Raw genomic sequence first — 17,759 nt, 5'->3', positions numbered from 1 at the left:
AATTTACCACTCACAGCTCATGTTCACAAATAAGCTTCAAAAATCAAAAGGACTGTGATATTCTTAAAACCCAAAGGCTAGTAGATAAAGGCCCACCTTTCTGATATTTTCTGCATTTGAATAAATGATCTGATCTAATGATGTTAATGTAGAAATACATCACATATTTTAACATCAGTAAGATATGACATTCAAGGGGAAAGCCAATAAACCTTTGCATTTTAAACCCAAAGGAACACATGTTGGATACCTTAAATTATGAAATTCAATTCTAAGAAGGAACTGTTATTTGTTACTGTGTAACAAATACTGCTCATATCAAAAGTGCTGGTGACAAGGAATTCAGTATGCCCTCCCACGGAATCTGTTCACATATGTATGCGTATACCTATTACTGTAATAATATTTTAAATGTTTAAGGTGCTTAAATTTTGCACTAATTTAATTGCACAATAAGGACTAATTCAATAGGTATTCATCTGCTACCTCTTTGTAGCAGCTCCAGTTACAGTGAATGATCCACAGGCAAAAGGGCAAAAATGCTGTTATTTTCTGGAATGTGGCATTTGTGGCGCTGGAGTGCCCTCTATTGGTAGTGAAGAGGACACACTCATTAGCTGCCCCGCATGCATCAATCCACTCCAGTGTTCTTGCCTGGAGAATCCCAGGGACGGGGAAGCCTGCTGGGCTTCCGTCTATGGGGTCGCACAGAGTCGGACACGACTGAAGCGACTTAGCAGCAGCAGCAGCAGCATGCATCTTCTCGTTAACCCGGAGTTCACATCCATCTTGCAGCATTCGAACTGCTATTCGTGCTACGTTCTTAGAGTCATCAAGACCACTGTGAGGCCACCCGTCGTAATCCATTCCGAGTTTTTCAAGCATTATTGTCAGCTTAATTTGGCTTCGAGGAACCTTGTAAAAGTTTCCATATGACTTTCGAATACTGATCCACTTTTTGGCAAAAGGTGGATATTTGAGCCTGCTTAACTGGCACTGAATGTTCAAGAACTTACTCATATCCCATGAACCATCTGTTAATATGGAATATTTATACTTTGTCCCTAATTCCTTCAATTTCATCCAGTCAATGACTTTTTTCAGTACCTAAGGGAAGGTATCAGCTTTGTCTACTTGATCCTGAGTAATTCCAGTTAGATTGATGCAGAAGTCAGAAAGTTGGGTGTTAATCTCTGGTCTCACATACTGCTGAAACGTATCTTCTATTTCTAAGGTATGAGTATTCAGTAAAACAACAGAAAATTCAATTATTTCATGTATGAACTCAGGTGGGTTTCCCTCTTCACAAGTGGCTTCAAAGTCAATAATACAAATGTAATCGTAGTAACTCAGCACAATCGCTCTCTTTCAACATCAGCTTCAGCTTCTTGTAATAGTTTTTCAGTCTCTTCTTTAGTACATCCTTTACACCTGTGGTTTCAAGCTTGAATTCTGAAAGTTTGGCTCTGAGCTCTTCCTTACTCATTCTGTTAATGCAACCATTCATAATAGCAATTTCTTTGTAAACTGGGTCACTGAAATCATTTGCACTGGAGGTAATCAACGTAGATGCTTTTGTTTCTTGGCCATCAAGTCTACACCATTGCTTTTTCTCAGGATTCGGACGCTGGGCTTCGTCCCCGCACTCCGACCCGGGAGACGCCCACCGCGCGGGAGCCACGGCCTTGTCGCCAGGCTGGAGGGTCTGCTCATCCTCCATGTCTCGTGTCACGTCAGAAGGGAGCTGCTGGAGCCCTCCACTCGCTCATTCTCACCCGGCCAAACTCGAAAGCCTCGCCTTTCTCGGTTGAAAAATTATCGGGCTCACATTCCCGTGGCGGCGGCCACACAAACTCCTATAAACTTATTTATAAAAGGAATATCAATACTTTGTTATTGTATGTATCAATTCTAAAAACTCTCCTTTGTCCTGTATCTTGTATTTCTTTGTTGAGGCTTCCTATTTTTTTGCTGTTTTTCAGCATGCTGTTATTTACTCATTGAGATATTTCTACAATTACTTTAAAATCCATATCAGATAATTTTAATATATTTCATCTTGATGTTGGTATCTGTTGATTGTCTTTTCTCAGTCAAGGGAAGATTTTCCCAGTTTTTGGACAGAAAAGAGTTTTTGCATCTGAGATATTTTGCATATTATGTTATCGACTCTGGGTCTTAATTAAATCATCTTTTTTAGCAAGGCTTCAGTGATGCCATGTCAGTAATGGAGCCACAACTACTAAATCTGTGCTCCCTAAAGCCAGTGTTCTGCAACAAGAGAGGCCACCTCAAGGAGAGGCCTGTGCACTGCAGCTAAAGAGTAGCCCCCACTCGCGGCAACTAGAGAAAAGCCTGCACAGCAACGAAGACCCAGCACAGCCAAAAATAAAGAAAGAAATAAACTAAAAAAAAAAAGAAAAAAAACTTATTGGGGAGGGCATTAATTCTTCATACACAGTTGGAAGAGGACGAATTGGTATAATCTCTTTACAGAGACATTTGACAACATCTATGAGTGGAGAAAGTGAGGACCCTTCAGTTCCTGCTAAAGGCAAGTACAAGATAAAATGTCAACTTATCTCTTCTAATGTTTGACATTTTTTAGGAGATATTTTACAATTGAAGTGAAAAAGCAAAAAATTAAAAGCAAAAGGAGGTAGTTAATTCTATGTTTGCTGCTGATGTGATTACACATTAGAAAATCCAAAGAAAAAGTGAACAAAGTTACCACAAACTAAAAGAGAATTTAGAAAACTAGTAAGTATTCTATTAACATCCAAAATCAATATGATCTTATATACAAATGCTTTAAAAATTAGAAGACATAATAAAAGAAAAGAAAATGACTGGATCTTAAGAAGCAATGTTCAAAACCTGAGTAGAACACAAAAGTAGATTTGAACATACAGAAAAGATATGATATTCTTGAGTAAGGAAAGTCAATAGCAAAAAGATGCCAATTTTTCCAAGTTAATTAATTTAATGTGCATCTAATTAAATATCATTAATGTTTTATATGAATTTAGACAGTGATATTAGCAATATAACATTAGTCAGTTCAGTTGCTTAGTCATGTCTGACTCTTTGTGACCCCATGGAATGCAGCACTCCAGGCTTCCCTGTTCATCACCAACTCTCGGAGCTTGCTCAGACTCATGTCCATCAAGTTGGTGATGCCATCTAACCGTCTCATCCTTTGTTGTCCCCTTCTCCCACCTTCAATTTTTCCCAGCATCAGGTTCTTTTCCAATGAGTCAGTTCTTCACATCAGGTGGCCAAAAATATTGGAGTTTCAGCTTCAGCATCAGTCCTTCCAATGAATATTCAGGACTGATTTCCTTTAGGATTGACTAATAGATTATTATAAAATTTATTTGATAATTAGTTGATTCTCAAATTTGGCAGAAACAGCAAGAATAGTCTAACAAATCTTGAAAAAGAAGCATGATGGGAAAGGGTAGCAGCTAGTCCTACCAGATACTAAAACATGTAATAATGTACAATAGAAGAATGTGATATTGCTCCCATGAATCAACAGAAAGACTAATAAAACAGTAGAAAATACTAATACAGGTCCAGTTATATTCAGAGATATTGAATATGATTGAGGCAGCATTCTTAGAGTAGAGGTATGGTGGGTGATTTAAGAACTAGTATTTTAATAAGCACATGGTTTAAAAGGTAAAAACAGATCCATCTCTCCATTTTACATCAGGAGAAATAACAAGGGGTTTAGATTTAAATGTAAAAAAAAAAAAAAAAAAAAAGAATCCATACAAGTATTAGAAGAAACTATGAGTAAACCCCTCTATAATCTGGAAGTTGGAGGTAACTTTCCTAACTAGGATTCAAAATCCAAGCACATCAAGGAAAAAGAGATTGACAGACTTAACTAAATAAAAATAACAACAACTTTGCATGTCAAAGCACATGACAGCCAATTAAGAGGACACTGGGTAAGAATATTTACAACTAGTATCTCCAATAAACTGTTGATATTCCTTTTATAAATAAGTTTATCAATATAGAGGCATCAAACACAGCAACCTTATCAAAGACATGTAGCAAATATAAACAACTTACCAAAAATATGTACTATGTCCATAAACACATGAAAAGAATCTCAAACTTGATACAAGTAAGAGAGATGCAATTACAACTACACTAAGATACCATTTCTAAACTGGGCTTCCCCGATAGCTCAGCTGGTAAAGAATCTGCCTGCAATGAAGGAGACCCCGGTTTGATTCCTGGGTTGGGAAGACCCCCTGGAGAAGGGAACTGCTACCCACTCTAGTATTCTGGCTTGGAGAATTCCATGCTCACTTGATTGTAAACAGGCACCCCACCCCACCCTCTGAGCAGTATCAGAGCAGACTACTTGGGGAAAAAGGGCTTTTATCCCCACATGGTAGAAATTAGTTCCACCCTTCCACACACATAGAGTCAGTGGAGACCATGCAGGCAGCCTGACTTCTGTTGTTATTTAGTTGTTAAGTTGTGTCTGACTGTTTCTGACCCCATGGGCTGTAGCCCTGCCAGGCTCCTCTGTCCATGGGATTTCCCAGGCAAGAATACTGGCATGAGTTGCCATTTCCTTCTCCAGGGGATCTTTTTGACCCAGGGATCAAACCCAAGTTTCCTGCTTGGCAGGTGGATTCTTTACCACTGAACCTCCAGGAAAGCCCACCTAACTTCTACCCACACCCAATCATAATGAGGCTCTCCTTCACCTCCTCTCTGATAGAAGAGAAGGCACTCTTCCCCTCTCTGGGCTGGTGTCACCAGAAGCCAAATGGGACAGTGTGACTTTCATGGCCATCCATTGATGAGGAGGTCTCCTCCCCTCTACAGTGTCGGGGAGGCCACAAGGAGGGCAGGTAGGAAGTGCCTTCCCACTCCTACCTGGGTGGTGTCGGTAGAGGCCTGGTGGGCAGAGAAATCCTTCTTCCACCAAGCAGTAGTAACATGGAGCACTTCTTTCACCCCCACGCCTGCCTCATCCCCCATGTTAGTAGAGGTTGAGTGGGGAACCTGGACTTTTATCCCTACCTGGCAGTAATAAACACCCCCTCCCCCAACATGGTGTCAGTGGAGGCCACTTGGGGAACAGCAAGGAGGTGTGCTCCTTCTCCAAGCCAGGGTAGTGTAGGGGGAGGCCTGGTGGGGAGTCTGAAATTCCACTTCTACCAAGCACTAATGAGGCACCCTTCCCCTCCCACTCACCTTCCAACTCTTGAGTCAGAGAAGGCTGAGTGGTGAATCTGGACTTTCATCTCCACCTGCTATTATACAATGTTATGAGTTTCATCCCTAACGGGCATGGTGTCACAAGAGACTTACTAAAACTGATTAATTAAGACCCAGAGTCAATAACATAATATGCAAAATATCTCAGATACAAAAGTCTCTCTTCTATTCAAAAACTGGGAAAATCTTCCCTTGACTGAGAAAAGACAATCAACAGATGCCAACATCAAGATGAAACAGATATTAGAATTATTTAAAGTAATTTATTTACAGAATTATTTAAAATAATCATAGAAATATCTCAATGAGTAAATAACAACATGTTTAAAAACTGTGAAAAAAAATAGAAAGTCTCAACAAATAAATAGAAGATATACATAAGAACCAAGGAGAAATTTTAGAATTGATACATACAAATAACTGAGATAAAAACGGATAAATGCAACAGTGGAATGGAGCAGAGAGAGAACAAAAATCAGTGAACATGAAGATAGTACACAAAAAGTACCCAATTTGAATAACACAAAAAAGATAGACTGAAAATAAAATAGAACAAAATATCAGATACCAGTGATACCATAGTAAGAGATATAATATGTCATTGATGTTTTGGGAGGGAAGAGAAAATGTGCAAGCAATAAAAAGTATTCAGAGGAAATATGGCTGACAAACTTCATTATTTGGCAAAACACACAAGCCTACAGGTACAGACTATTGATCAGACCCCAAAAGGATAATCCATAAGAAATCCGTGAAAACACACCATGATCAAACTTCAGAAAATTAAATACATACATAAACTCTTGAAAGCAGAGAGTGAAAAATGACACCATAAAAGTAATGTGAGTGACAGAGAATTTCTCATAAAGAACCATAAGGTACAGAAGAAAAGGGCAATTTACCTATATTTGTGTTCTTTCTGTTTTTCTTTTTTCCTTACTAATGTTCCAAGTGTATTTTTTTTTTTTTTGCCAATTCCTTTTTTTTTTAAGAACCTCCTTTAGCCATTCTTTTATGGAGCATCTGCTATAGGCAAATTCTTTTAGTTTTCCTTCTTTTGAGAATGTCTATATCCCCTTTCATTCCTAAAGGACAGCCTAGCCAGATACATTGGATGTTGACAGTTCTTTTCCTTCAGCACTTTAAAATTGCCCTTTTCTTCTCTTACTATGGTATCACTGGTATCTGATATTTTGTTCTATTTTATTTTTAGTCTATCTGTGTATAGTCACAATTCTTCAGGCTATCATCAGGTTTCTCCTCTCACATAAAATTCAGTATCAGCTCATCACGGACTTCTCTGGTTGTCCAGTGATTGAGACTCTACCTGCCAATGCAGGGAACATGGATTCAGTCCCTGCTCTGGGAAGATCCCATAAGGTGCAAGGCCACTAAGCCCAAGCACCACAACGGCTGAGCCTGTGCTCTAGAGCCCTCCAGCTGCAACTACTGAAGCTGAAGTGCCTAGAGCCTGTGCTCCACAACAAGAGAAGTCACTGCAATGAGAAGCTTATCTGCTGCAACTAAAGCATAGCCCCCACTCACCACAACCAGAAAAACCCATGTGTGCAGCATCGAAGACCCAGCCAAACCAAAATTACATAAAAAAACAAACAAATGAATCTGTTAAAAAACAACCTGCTTCACAATGTGGGGGACATCACTTCGATCGCTGGTCAGGGAACTAAGATCCTACATGCAGTGGAGCAAGTACTGAGCCTGAGCATCACAACTGGAGTCTCTGTGCACTGCAACGAAAGATCCCACATGACACAATAAAGTTTCCACATTCCCCAAATAAGACCTGATTGGGCAAAATAAAGAAATTATTTGTTTAAGAAATCAGCTCGTCAATTTTTACAAAAATCTTTGCTGTCATTTTTATGGACTCTATAGATGAGTTTTGACTGTGTGGATCACAATAAACTGTGGAAAATTCTGAAAGAGATGGGAATACCAGACCACCTGACCTGCCTCTTGAGAAACCTATATGCAGGTCAGGAAGCAACAGTTAGAACTGGACATGGAACAACAGATTGGTTCCAAATAGGAAAAGGAGTACGTCAAGGCTGTATATTGTCACCCTACTTATTTAACTTCTATGCAGAGTACATCATGAGAAATGCTGGGCTGGAAGAAGCACAAGCTGGAATCAAGATTGCCGGGAGAAATATCAATAACCTGAGATATGCAGACAACACCACCCTTATGGCAGAAAGTGAAGAGGAACTAAAAAGCCTCTTGATGAAAGTGAAAGAGGAGAGTGAAAAAGTTGGCTTAAAGCTTAACATTCAGTAAACTAAGATCATGGCATCTGGTCCCATCACTTCATGGGAAATAGATGCAGAAAGAGTGGAAACAGTGTCAGACTTTATTTTGGGGGGTTCCAAAATCACTGCAGATGGTGATTGCAGTCATGAAATTAAAAGACACTTACTCCTTGGAAGGAAAGTTATGACCTACCTGGATAGCATATTGAAAAGCAGAGACATTACTTTGCCAACAAAGGTCCATCTAGTCAAGGCTATGGTTTTTCCAGTGATCATGTATGGATGTGAAAGTTGGACTGTGAAGAAAGCTGAGTGCTGAAGAATTGATGCCTTTGAACCGTGGTGTTGGAGAAGACTCTTGAGAGTCCCTTGGACTGCAAGGAGATCCAACCAGTCCATTCTGAAGGAGATCAGCCCTGGGATTTCTTTGGAAGGAATGATGCTAAAGCTGAAACTCCAGTACTTTGGCCACCTCATGTGAAGAGCTGACTCATTGGAAAAGACCCTGATGCTGGGAGGGATTGAGGGCAGGAGGAGAAAGGGACGACAGAGGATGAGATGGCTGGATGGCATCACTGACTTGATGGACATGAGTTTGGGTGAATTCTGGGAGTTGGTGATGGACAGGGAGGCCTGGCGTGCTGCAGTTCATGGGGTCGCAGAGTCGGACACGACTGAGTGACTGAACTGAACTAAACTGAACTGAACTGATAGATGAGTTTGGGGGAAATTGAGCCTTGAACAATATCACTTCTTCTAATCAAATATGATTGAAAAACATGCATGTGGTACATCTCTGCATTTTTAGGTCTTCTTCAATTTCCCCCATGGTGGTGTGTGACAAATTTTCTTAAATGCACCCTAATGTTTCATAAAGGGCAAGGAGCCCTATGTGTCTGGATTCAACTAGGCAAAGGGGTACTGGAAACAGAAGATATGAAGCCAGAGAAGATGCAGGCTGGACCATGTAGGACTTTTCAGTCCACTGGAAGGCTGTGGCTTCAACTCTGACTGAGAGGGAGTCTGTTGGAGGGTTGGAACTGAATAACTGCAGGACCTGGCATGTTTTAAAGGAACCTAGCAGCTTCAGCAGTCCATGTATGGGGTCAAAGTAGCTGAATGATTCCAAGTTTGCTGGCTGAGGAAGGAAGAATCAGATGGGAGTCCCATCCCCCTAGTGGACTGACTTCACCATTTTGGGCCAGTTTGGGGAGCATTGTCTATTAAGGGCTGTCCCCAGTGCCCCTTCTTCAGCTTTTGCCCTTTCCTTCATCTGCCCATTGTAAATCCTCCCCTCCCTCTTTGGCAATTTACCCACAAATACTCTCATTTGTCTCCTTTTCTACAATACAGCTTGGCTATTTCTTACCTAAGAGCCAATGTCTAAGCAAGAAAATTAAGTAATCAATAAAACTGTGGTACCTCAATTCAATAACAGTGAAGACTTTGCTATTGCCAAGTGAAAAAAGGAACAAATCAATACAAAATAACCACCTTGGTTATTTTTATTAAATATTTTATTAAATACCCAGGGATTGAACCCAGGTCTCCCGCAATGCAGGCAGATGCTTTAAGCTGTTCACATTATTTTTCTCCAAATAGGGAGTGATAGAGCATTACAGTGAAATGAGGGTGGAGTAACACATTAACTTTTTTCAGCATAAGCGTCCCTTCTTACCACGGCTCTCCATCTTCACTGATGACATTCTTGCCTAAACTTAAGCCTTGGTTTCTCTACCTATATTTTTCTTTCTCTGACTCAATATAACAATCCAGAGGCAGAATCTATTTTCATTGGAAGTGGGAGAGTCTTCGGAGATTGTCTGCAGAAATAGGATTCTCTGTCAGTAAACTCAGGAGAACATGAACTAGTTGCCAAAACCTTATAGAGGGTGAACAGTTAGGGATGAGAATACTGCAGGATATGAAGACAGCCTAGACAACGTTGGTTTCAGCGAACAGTGCACAGTACTTGGGGCTGAATTACAAGTACTGAGCTCCCAGCTGATCCAGCAATAGGAGCACCTGCTTCCAGTGACTGACAAGTGCTGTCAACAGTAGTCAGCCGGGGCTCATTCAAAGAATGAGGTAAAGAATAGGACTTGGATGTACAAATAAAAGTTGTAGACTAGAAAAAACAAAACAAAACAAAATAACCACCTTGGTTTAGGCCAAAGGGAGACTTTATGGGTCTACCTACAAGGTACAGAGGTAGTTTCTGTCTTCAGGAAAGGCTGGATCCAGCATTTGGTTCCCTGAGATCTGTCTTCTTGCTCCAGCTCCCCCTCTGTCCCTTGCCTGCCTGCCTCCCCTACAGCTCCCAAAATGTCATTGGTTGGATGATATCAACACAGCTGGAGGAAAGCAGTGCTCCAATTGGCCAGGCCTGAGCTACATGCCCACTCTTGGAATTGGAGGTGAAATCAACTCTATCATAATCATATTGGGTGAGAGAAAATGAAAGAGGTGATTTCCCAGGGTGACAGGAGGATACCAGAACCAAAAGAAGGAAAATGGGCACCAGATGACAAAACCCACAGGTGTCCTCGATGGTGGTATACACTTTTCGTCAAATTCAAAATCAATTTCTAATGTGTTTTTTTTTTTTAAGTGAGATAGGAAAGATTCGTCATTAATGCAAGCATGGTCCCTGCTACTGACCCTCCCATCAGCTTCCATCCCCTGACTCTGGGGGTCCATATCCACTTCTTGGGGGTATCCTCTTCCCCATGCTCCCTCACAGACCTTTGCTGAATTAAAGTTTCTAAGGAAATGCTTTTTTCCAATGGGGAAATGGAGCAGACCTTTATGTTCCAAAGCAACATCATTTCAAAAGTCATGATTCTTTATGAAGATAGTTAAACAACATGGAAATCTAAATACAGGAATGATTTTCCCTAATGTCCGGATATAACACTGACAGTTGAGGGGGTGGTGCTTATTCTGGGTGGTTCTACTCCACATTTCCCTGCATGTTCATAGGGTCAGAAAGTCCTGAAAAGACAGGAATATGCCAGACCCAGAATTCTGCAATTTGCTTTCATCTCTTTCCATATTAGTTCCCAGCTATCTGGTTTGCTCTCTGATTGCCATATGTCATTCCAGAAGGATGGAATTACCATCATTTACTCAATGTTTCCCCCTGGGTTTACATTCTACCAGTTTTTCACAGGGACAAACAATGCAGTAATGAATACTGTGGTCGATTTTGCCTTGCTCACATATACAAGAATTTTCCTATGATCGATTCTGAAAACTGGGTCAAAGGATATGAGCATCTTAAAATATAATAGAAAGTGCCAATCAAATGTCCAGATAGATTTTACTATCACTCTGATACTCCTTATTTTGGCTTCCCTGGAGGTCCGGTGGTTAAGAATCTGCCAACCAATGCAGGGCACATGAGTTCGATCCCTGGGCCAAGAAGATCCCACATGCCCAGTACAACTAAGCCGGTGTGCCACATCTACTGAACTCACCCCGATCTAGAGTCCCTGCTCCTCAACAAGAGAAGCCTCTGCAATGAGAAGCCTGAGCAGAGCAATTAGAGAGTAGCCCCCAATGGCTGCAAGCACAGAAAGGCTGTAAGCACTTAAGAGGTGGCACACCCAAAAATAAAAAAAATAATTTTCATAATTAAAATTTTTAAAAAGAGTCCTTGTTTCAAGCTATAGCCTTCTTGGACATGGATGGTTTCAGTTAATTAAGTCCGTCCTACACTAAGATCTGCTCTGGTCCTACAGAGCCAACCTTAAAAAGTAAGACCCAAAAGGATCAAACTGTTTCCAAGCATCTTAACAGGATTTCAGAATAAAGCTCAAGAATAAGTTTAGGAATAGAAAAATATCAAGCATGCAAGGGAAATTTGATAATGTTTGACATCCAATGTAAAATTACCAGGAGGCAAAGAAGCAGGAAACTCCAATCCATTATAACAGAAATCAGCGTGTTGTTGTTCAGTCACTCAGTCGAGTCTAACACTTTACGACCCCACGGAGTGCTTCTCGCCAGGCTTCCCTGTCCTTCACCATCTCCCAGAACTTGCTTAAACTCATGTCCATTGAGACGTGATGCCATCCAACCATCTCATCTTCTGTCATTCCCTTCTCCTCCTGCCTTCAATCTCTTCCATATTCAGGGTCATTGGCTCTTCACATCAGGTGCCAAAGTGTTGGCAATTTTATTTTAACAGAAACCAGTTAAAATGCATTAATTGGAAAGGAAGAAATAAATGTGTATTTATTTACAGACAAAATGACTGTCTATGTAGGAAGGTCAATGAGATCTACAAAATAGCTATTGCAATTAATTAATGAGTTTAGCATGGTTTCAGGATTCAAGGATACTCCTAAGAGTGCCTTGGACTACAAGATCAAACCAGTCAATCCTAAAGGAAATCAGTCCTGAATTTTCATTGGAAGGACTGATGCTGAACCTGAAGCTTCAACACTTTGGCCAGCAGATGTGAAAAGGTGACTCACTGGAAAAGACCCTGATGTTGGGAGAGATTGAAGGCAAAAGGAGGATGAGAGGATAGAGGATGAGATGGTTTGACAGCATAACCCACTCAATGGGCACGAACTTGAACAAACTCCAGGAGAAAGCAGGGACACAGAGCCTGGTGTGCTACAGTCTAGGGGGTTGCAAAGAGTTGGACACTAGTTAGAGACTGAACAGCAATGTTCTGGTATTATATCTTAATATATAAATGTAACTATAGAACTGACAAAATATTTAAAAATCAATAGTGAATGGCAATAAACAACTTTCTTATTCTCCCACTTCTTACATACATCGTCTTCGCTTGGGTTGTACTCCTTGGATATCTGGATCTGAGAACCTTCCCTCCAACCAGAAGATGAATGCAACATTAGGAAGTGAACAAGCCAAAACTAAAGTCAGAGACAGCTCACTTTTATTTTCTGCAGTTCACAATCCCCGAACAAACTATGTGGACCCTGAGCCCACAAGCAGCAGCACAGGCACAAGATGAAGCCTGATCAAACTACTGCAGAAAGCAATGCCCTTGGGAATGATACTTGAGACTAGGGCACATAGGCTAGTTTTAAGGCCCTCTTCTGTGCTGAGACTGAGGAAAAAGGTGGGGCACGAAGTTCTGCAAGATCCACATCACCAGGGAAGCCTGCTCCAGACAGAAGCGGATGGCCATCTGGAGCAGGGCATGGTCTTCAGCAGTCAATCGGCTAAAAGGGAGGGAAAATGAAATTCATGTTCCCGCTGAGGAGGAAGAGGAGCATGTCCTCCCTCTGTCCCCGCTCACTGACGAAGCCCAGAGCACCACACTTCTCCTCTAGGCTTAACCCACCATTATGGCTCCTCCTGGGCCTAGACTGGTCACCACCCACCACTCCCTCCCTCGCCCCGGCCCCCTTTAGAACTCACAGAACCAACATGCGGCCATTAATGTAAAGCTCCCTCTGAACCGGCCATCGCAGTTGAGTAAGTCGAGTCAGGATGCGGCGCGCGTTGTTTGCCTCCGCGTACGATGAGAAAGGTATGCCAAAGCTGCTGGTGGAAATATGGTTAAGGCACCATCCACACCAGTCATTTTGGCTGTATTTCAGGCTCCCTGCTCGTGGAGACCCGCCTTCTCCCTCATGGCCGCCGCCGAACACCCTGCATATCACCGCCCGACCCTCTAGTTCCCTTCAGATTGCTTTTCCTCACCACTATCCACACTCGTCATTTTGCCTGTATGTCAGGCTCCCTGCTCACGGAGACCCACCTTCTCCCACAAGGCCACCACAGGACTCCCTGCATATCACCGCTCAACCCTCTGGATCACTTCAGGGTGCTTTTCCTCACCACCATGCACTGAGAGCCAGACCACCCCTGACCCATACCCTCCAGCCTCCCAGAGTACCCTCCTCCTATACTTTAGGCTCCACAGCCTGCAACCCTCCAAACCACCCCTAGCCCACACCCCGACCCCCGCAGCCGCCTGGCCCACCGGGGCTCCTGGAATAGGATACAACTGGAAGACTCGGTTACTCAGAACTCTGGCTCCGGGTGCAGTGTCTCCACCAGGCCCTGGTGCGTTGGGTGGCCCTGGGATCTGCGGAATGGCAGCGGCTGCGCCACCTGACTCTCCTGCAGCGCTGGGGCCTCTGGGATCAGCCATGTCACCGGAGCCGGCAGGGACTTCTCGACTGACGGCGTCTCCAGGGCCAGCTGGGATGCCAGGGCCACTGTGGCCAGCAGCACCACCCGGCACACCTTGGCCGCCATGTGCTGTACCCGCTGCAGAGGCCACAGCACCTGCGTCTTCATCGGCTGCCCTCATGGCTCCTCCACCATGTGCCTCGGACTCCATCTTGAAGCCCTCTCCCCCTCCCTCTGCGTCGGGAAAGACTGAACCGTCCCTACAGATCCCAGCTCTGTATTGTGACGTCAAACTCAGCACGGGCAGAGCGCCTGCGCACACGCACTCTGGTCCTGCCTCACGATTGGTTCCCATCAACCATCGGTTCCCGTGATGACTGCAGGCTCTCAGGCAATGGGTGCCCCCTGTTGAAACTTCACGCGTTAGCTTGCAGTGTAGCCCCAATGCGCATGCGCAGACACACATACTCACGTGGTCTGGGCTCTCTGTGTCAGCCCTGCCTCAGGCCTGGAAACCTGGTAAATGGTGGTGCTCCAAGGCAATGGCACCCCACTCCAGTACTCTTGCCCAGAGAATCCCATGGACGGAGGAGCTTGGTGGGCTGCAGTCCATGGGGTCGCTAAGAGTCGGACACGATTCAGCGACTTCACTTTCCCTTTTCACTTTCATGCATTGGAGAAGGAAATGGCAACCCACTCCAGTGTTCTTGCCTGGAGAATCCCAGGGACGGGGGGTCTGGTGGGCTGCCGTCTATGGGGTCGCACAGAGTCGGCCACGACTGAAACAACTTAGCAGCAGCCACTTTAGTGGGGACAGCTCCTCAGTGCACATGCTCAAACAGACCCTGCCCTACTCTTCAGGGAACCTGACTGTTTCCACTCCAAGCCTGCAAACCCCAAGTAAGCCCTGGTCCCTGTGCACCTCCATGTCTGTGCTGCAGCCAGCCTGGCGTCGCTCACAGGTGACCATCCTGCTGAGCGCAGGCCCCTGTCATCGACTCCCAGAAGTGAGTCAGGCACCCCTGGGTCAGGGCTGGTCTGTCCCTCTGGTGTCTCACACATAGCTCACGTGCGTGTATGTGCGTCTGTGTGCATGAGCGCAGGGGCAAGTGCATGCAGATGGGCATCTGTATGGGTGTGTTTGTAAGAGACAGCACGTGCACAGATTCACGCACATAGGCATATGAATGTGTGTATCTGTGTGTGTGCCCGAGAGAGTACCCTTACATAGGTGCCTGCCCATCGGCGTCTGCGTGGGTGTGTTTCAGAGAGAGAGCACATACACAGATTCCAGCACATAGGCGTGTGCATGTGTCTGTGTGTGGAGGTGCTTGCACATGGGCATGTATGTTTGGTTGCAAGAGAGTGTGTGGTCAGGTGCATGCACATGGGTGTGTCCCTGTGTACATGTGTGTGTCAAAGAGAGCATGGTTGAGATGCATTCACATGGGCATATGTGTCTGCTTGTGTGGTTACACAGGTGCCTTCACATGGGACTGAAGTGGCCCGGCCCTGGAGGCATGATACCAGGGATGCGGAGCCTGCTGTGCCTGCCTGCTTGGGGGAGGGAAGCGGGGACTGCTGTTGCACTCACTGGGGATGGCATGGGGCTGGGCTGCCTGGGGCTCCAGGCACACAGAATGCAGGAACCCCTCAGAAGCACCGGAGGAACCTGATACGCTCAAGGACTGGGGGAAGAGCAATGTTCCCCTGGACACTGCCCAGTCTCTTGCCCTCTCCCGTCCCTGAGCCCCACCCCTGGCTGGAGAGTCCGCTCAGCTCTCAAATCCAAGGCCAGCAGCCTTTCCCCACCCCCAGTGCAGGGAGAGAGGACTGGGCAGTGGCTGCCCAGGGGTGGGGCATCCCTGTCCCACCTTCACACCTACCCAGTTTCTCTCCAATCTGGCTCCAAGTCAGTTTTAGGGTGTGAGTAGATCCTGTCTAATGCCTGTGTCTGTTCCCTGTTCTGTGGCTTAGAGGACCCCAGCGGGGAACCTGGACACATCTCTCCCTCAGGGGCCCACTGTCAGGTTGGGGGGACATTTGTAAGGATAGTCGTGCTGTAGAAGGGGGCTCACTAGACTATGATGGCCTAGAGGGCAAGGGACTAAGCCACATGACCCACCAGCGTCCTCCCTCTGCCCACTCCACATCTGTACCTGTGCTCTTCATCCGTAGTGATAGCTAACACTTGCTGCAGCCCATGCACTGTTTCATGTGCTTTCCATGTGTTCATCCATTAAGTCAGGTTTCAGACAGTATTGCCATGTCAGTATCCTGTCTCCCATGATGTAGGTCTCCTCCACACAAATCATACACACCCACTCTCTCCCCAACACCAGCAGCTCAAAGTCTTGTGCGTTTTGGTTCCTGCATTTACCAAAACTATGATGACCATAGTGCTCCATCAGGCATGGGACTTAACTTGGGTCTGAATGGTGAGATCTGCAAAGGAAAATGATAATGCCAGTGACAAGTACTGTGTGTGGCAAGAGAATGACAGAAGTATGAAGGAAAGACACTATGATAGAATGAGTTTCTCAGAGAGTTTACCACTGTGACAGGTGCATGGTTTTGAGTGAGTGTGACAGAGGGAATGTGTGATTGGGACAGGAATTTCAAAGAACAGAATGTGACAGGAAGAGACTAAGATGCAGATGATAGTATAGAGGTAGCGAGCCCCCAGATTGATAGATGATAACTTAATGTGTACAGTGAATGGTGAACGGTGCCACCAGATCCATGGTCTCCAAAGGAGAACATTTAATTCCAGAACCAAGAGACGCAGGTTCAGTCACTCAGAGCTTTGTGTAGTAGAAATTTAATTAAAGTGAATGTTATAGAAAAAGCTTCTAAGATCGATATCAGAACAGGTAGAAAGAGTACCCAGTTTGCTAGTTTAAGCACAGCATTATATACTTTTCTGACACCATTCACTCACGCCTGCTGGGAGTCCTTTCTCACTCCTTTCAAACAGGTCCAGCTTACCATCTGCAGCCTTTGACACATCCTCCTTGCTTGTGTTTCAACCTATATATCAGCTCTATTACTGATGAAACTGATTGGGAAGAACTTGGCTTGGGAACAGAGAAAAAGGATGAGTATAGAGAAAAGGATAACTCAAGGCTATGAAAATTTTGCCCAGACTCTTTCCCATAACATATATCCGAGGATGACATCAGCAGGATATTCATCAGAAGAAATGGGGGAACCCAGAGCTCAAGGCCATGGAAGTTTTACCCAGACCTTCTCCCATAACACAGGTTCTGAACTCAAACAAAGCATGTTCTTGAGCAAGAGATTCTGCTGCCTGCCAGGCCTCCATGTCTAAGGAAAAAGAATGTGAAAAAGAGTGTTCACCTCCTCCTTAAAGAGCCTTGGTCTCCCTAGCAACCTGATTGAGTTAACTCTCTTACAGATACCATGACAGCATGAGTTGGTGGCACACAAAGTGTCAGAGATAGGGTCTAGGAGAGATCAGGTGTGAGAGAGAAAAAGTGTGATGGAAAAAGCATTATAGAGTGACACAGGAATATTACAGAAAGAGTGTGTGTGACAGATAATCTGACTCAGTATGAGTAAGCAAATCTGAGAGATAATATGTATGGAAGAAAATGGGTCTGTCACACATGTCAGAGTGTGACAGGAAATGAAGCTTACCATGGGATGCAGCAGCCTGGGAAGGTAGAGCAATCCTCGGGGCCCATGTTTCCCTGAGGGTGGCCATCCCATGTCTCAGCCAGTCTGGGGGAAGTCAGCAACTTGACTTGGCTCAGATGGCCAAGCCACGTTCTTCCCAATCAGTTTCATCAGTAATAAAGCTGATATTTAGGTTGAAACACATGCAAGGGGGATGTGTCAAAGGCTGCAGATGCTAAGCTGGACCAGTTTGAAAGGAGTGGAAAAGGACTCCAAGCAGGTGTGAGTGGATGGTGTCAGTGAACTCCTTGTAGAAGAAGTTATTCAGGTGGTCCAATTTGTAAAGCCACACACTTTCTTTAAGGCTTTTGAAAGACAGGTGATGCTAATGGTGAAGAATCTGCCTGCCAACACAAGAGATGCAACAGATACAGGTTCAATCCCTGGGTGGGCAAATCCCCTGGAGAAGGAAAT

At 44.3% G+C, this 17,759-nt stretch overlaps 1 protein-coding gene and 1 pseudogene across 2 annotated transcripts; both read right to left on the bottom strand.

Moving 5' to 3' along the window:
* Positions 1-297: 297 nt before the first annotated feature.
* Positions 298-1,749, bottom strand: LOC147340929 (3'-5' exoribonuclease 1-like; annotated as a pseudogene).
* A 10,672-nt stretch (positions 1,750-12,421) lies between these two features.
* Positions 12,422-14,075, bottom strand: LOC147340928 (uncharacterized). 2 transcript variants are annotated; one of them, XM_086388507.1, is made up of 3 exons: positions 13,517-14,075; positions 12,927-13,052; positions 12,422-12,727 (listed from the first exon to the last, which is right to left on the bottom strand). In XM_086388507.1, exons 1-3 carry the CDS (start codon positions 13,999-14,001, stop codon positions 12,589-12,591), a joined length of 750 nt encoding a protein of 249 aa, XP_086244633.1. In that variant the 5' UTR covers positions 14,002-14,075; the 3' UTR covers positions 12,422-12,588. The 2 variants fall into 2 exon arrangements, with proteins under 2 accessions (XP_086244633.1, XP_086244634.1); XM_086388508.1 differs by having other exon boundaries at positions 12,927-13,049; positions 13,517-14,072.
* Positions 14,076-17,759: the final 3,684 nt, after the last annotated feature.

This window comes from Bos grunniens, chromosome X (genome assembly GCF_055505025.1).
Source record: "Bos grunniens cultivar Pamir isolate PY7600 chromosome X, Bosgru_T2T1.0, whole genome shotgun sequence".
Lineage (NCBI taxonomy): Eukaryota > Metazoa > Chordata > Mammalia > Artiodactyla > Bovidae > Bos > Bos grunniens.
This window is presented reverse-complemented; position numbering and strand designations above follow the sequence as displayed.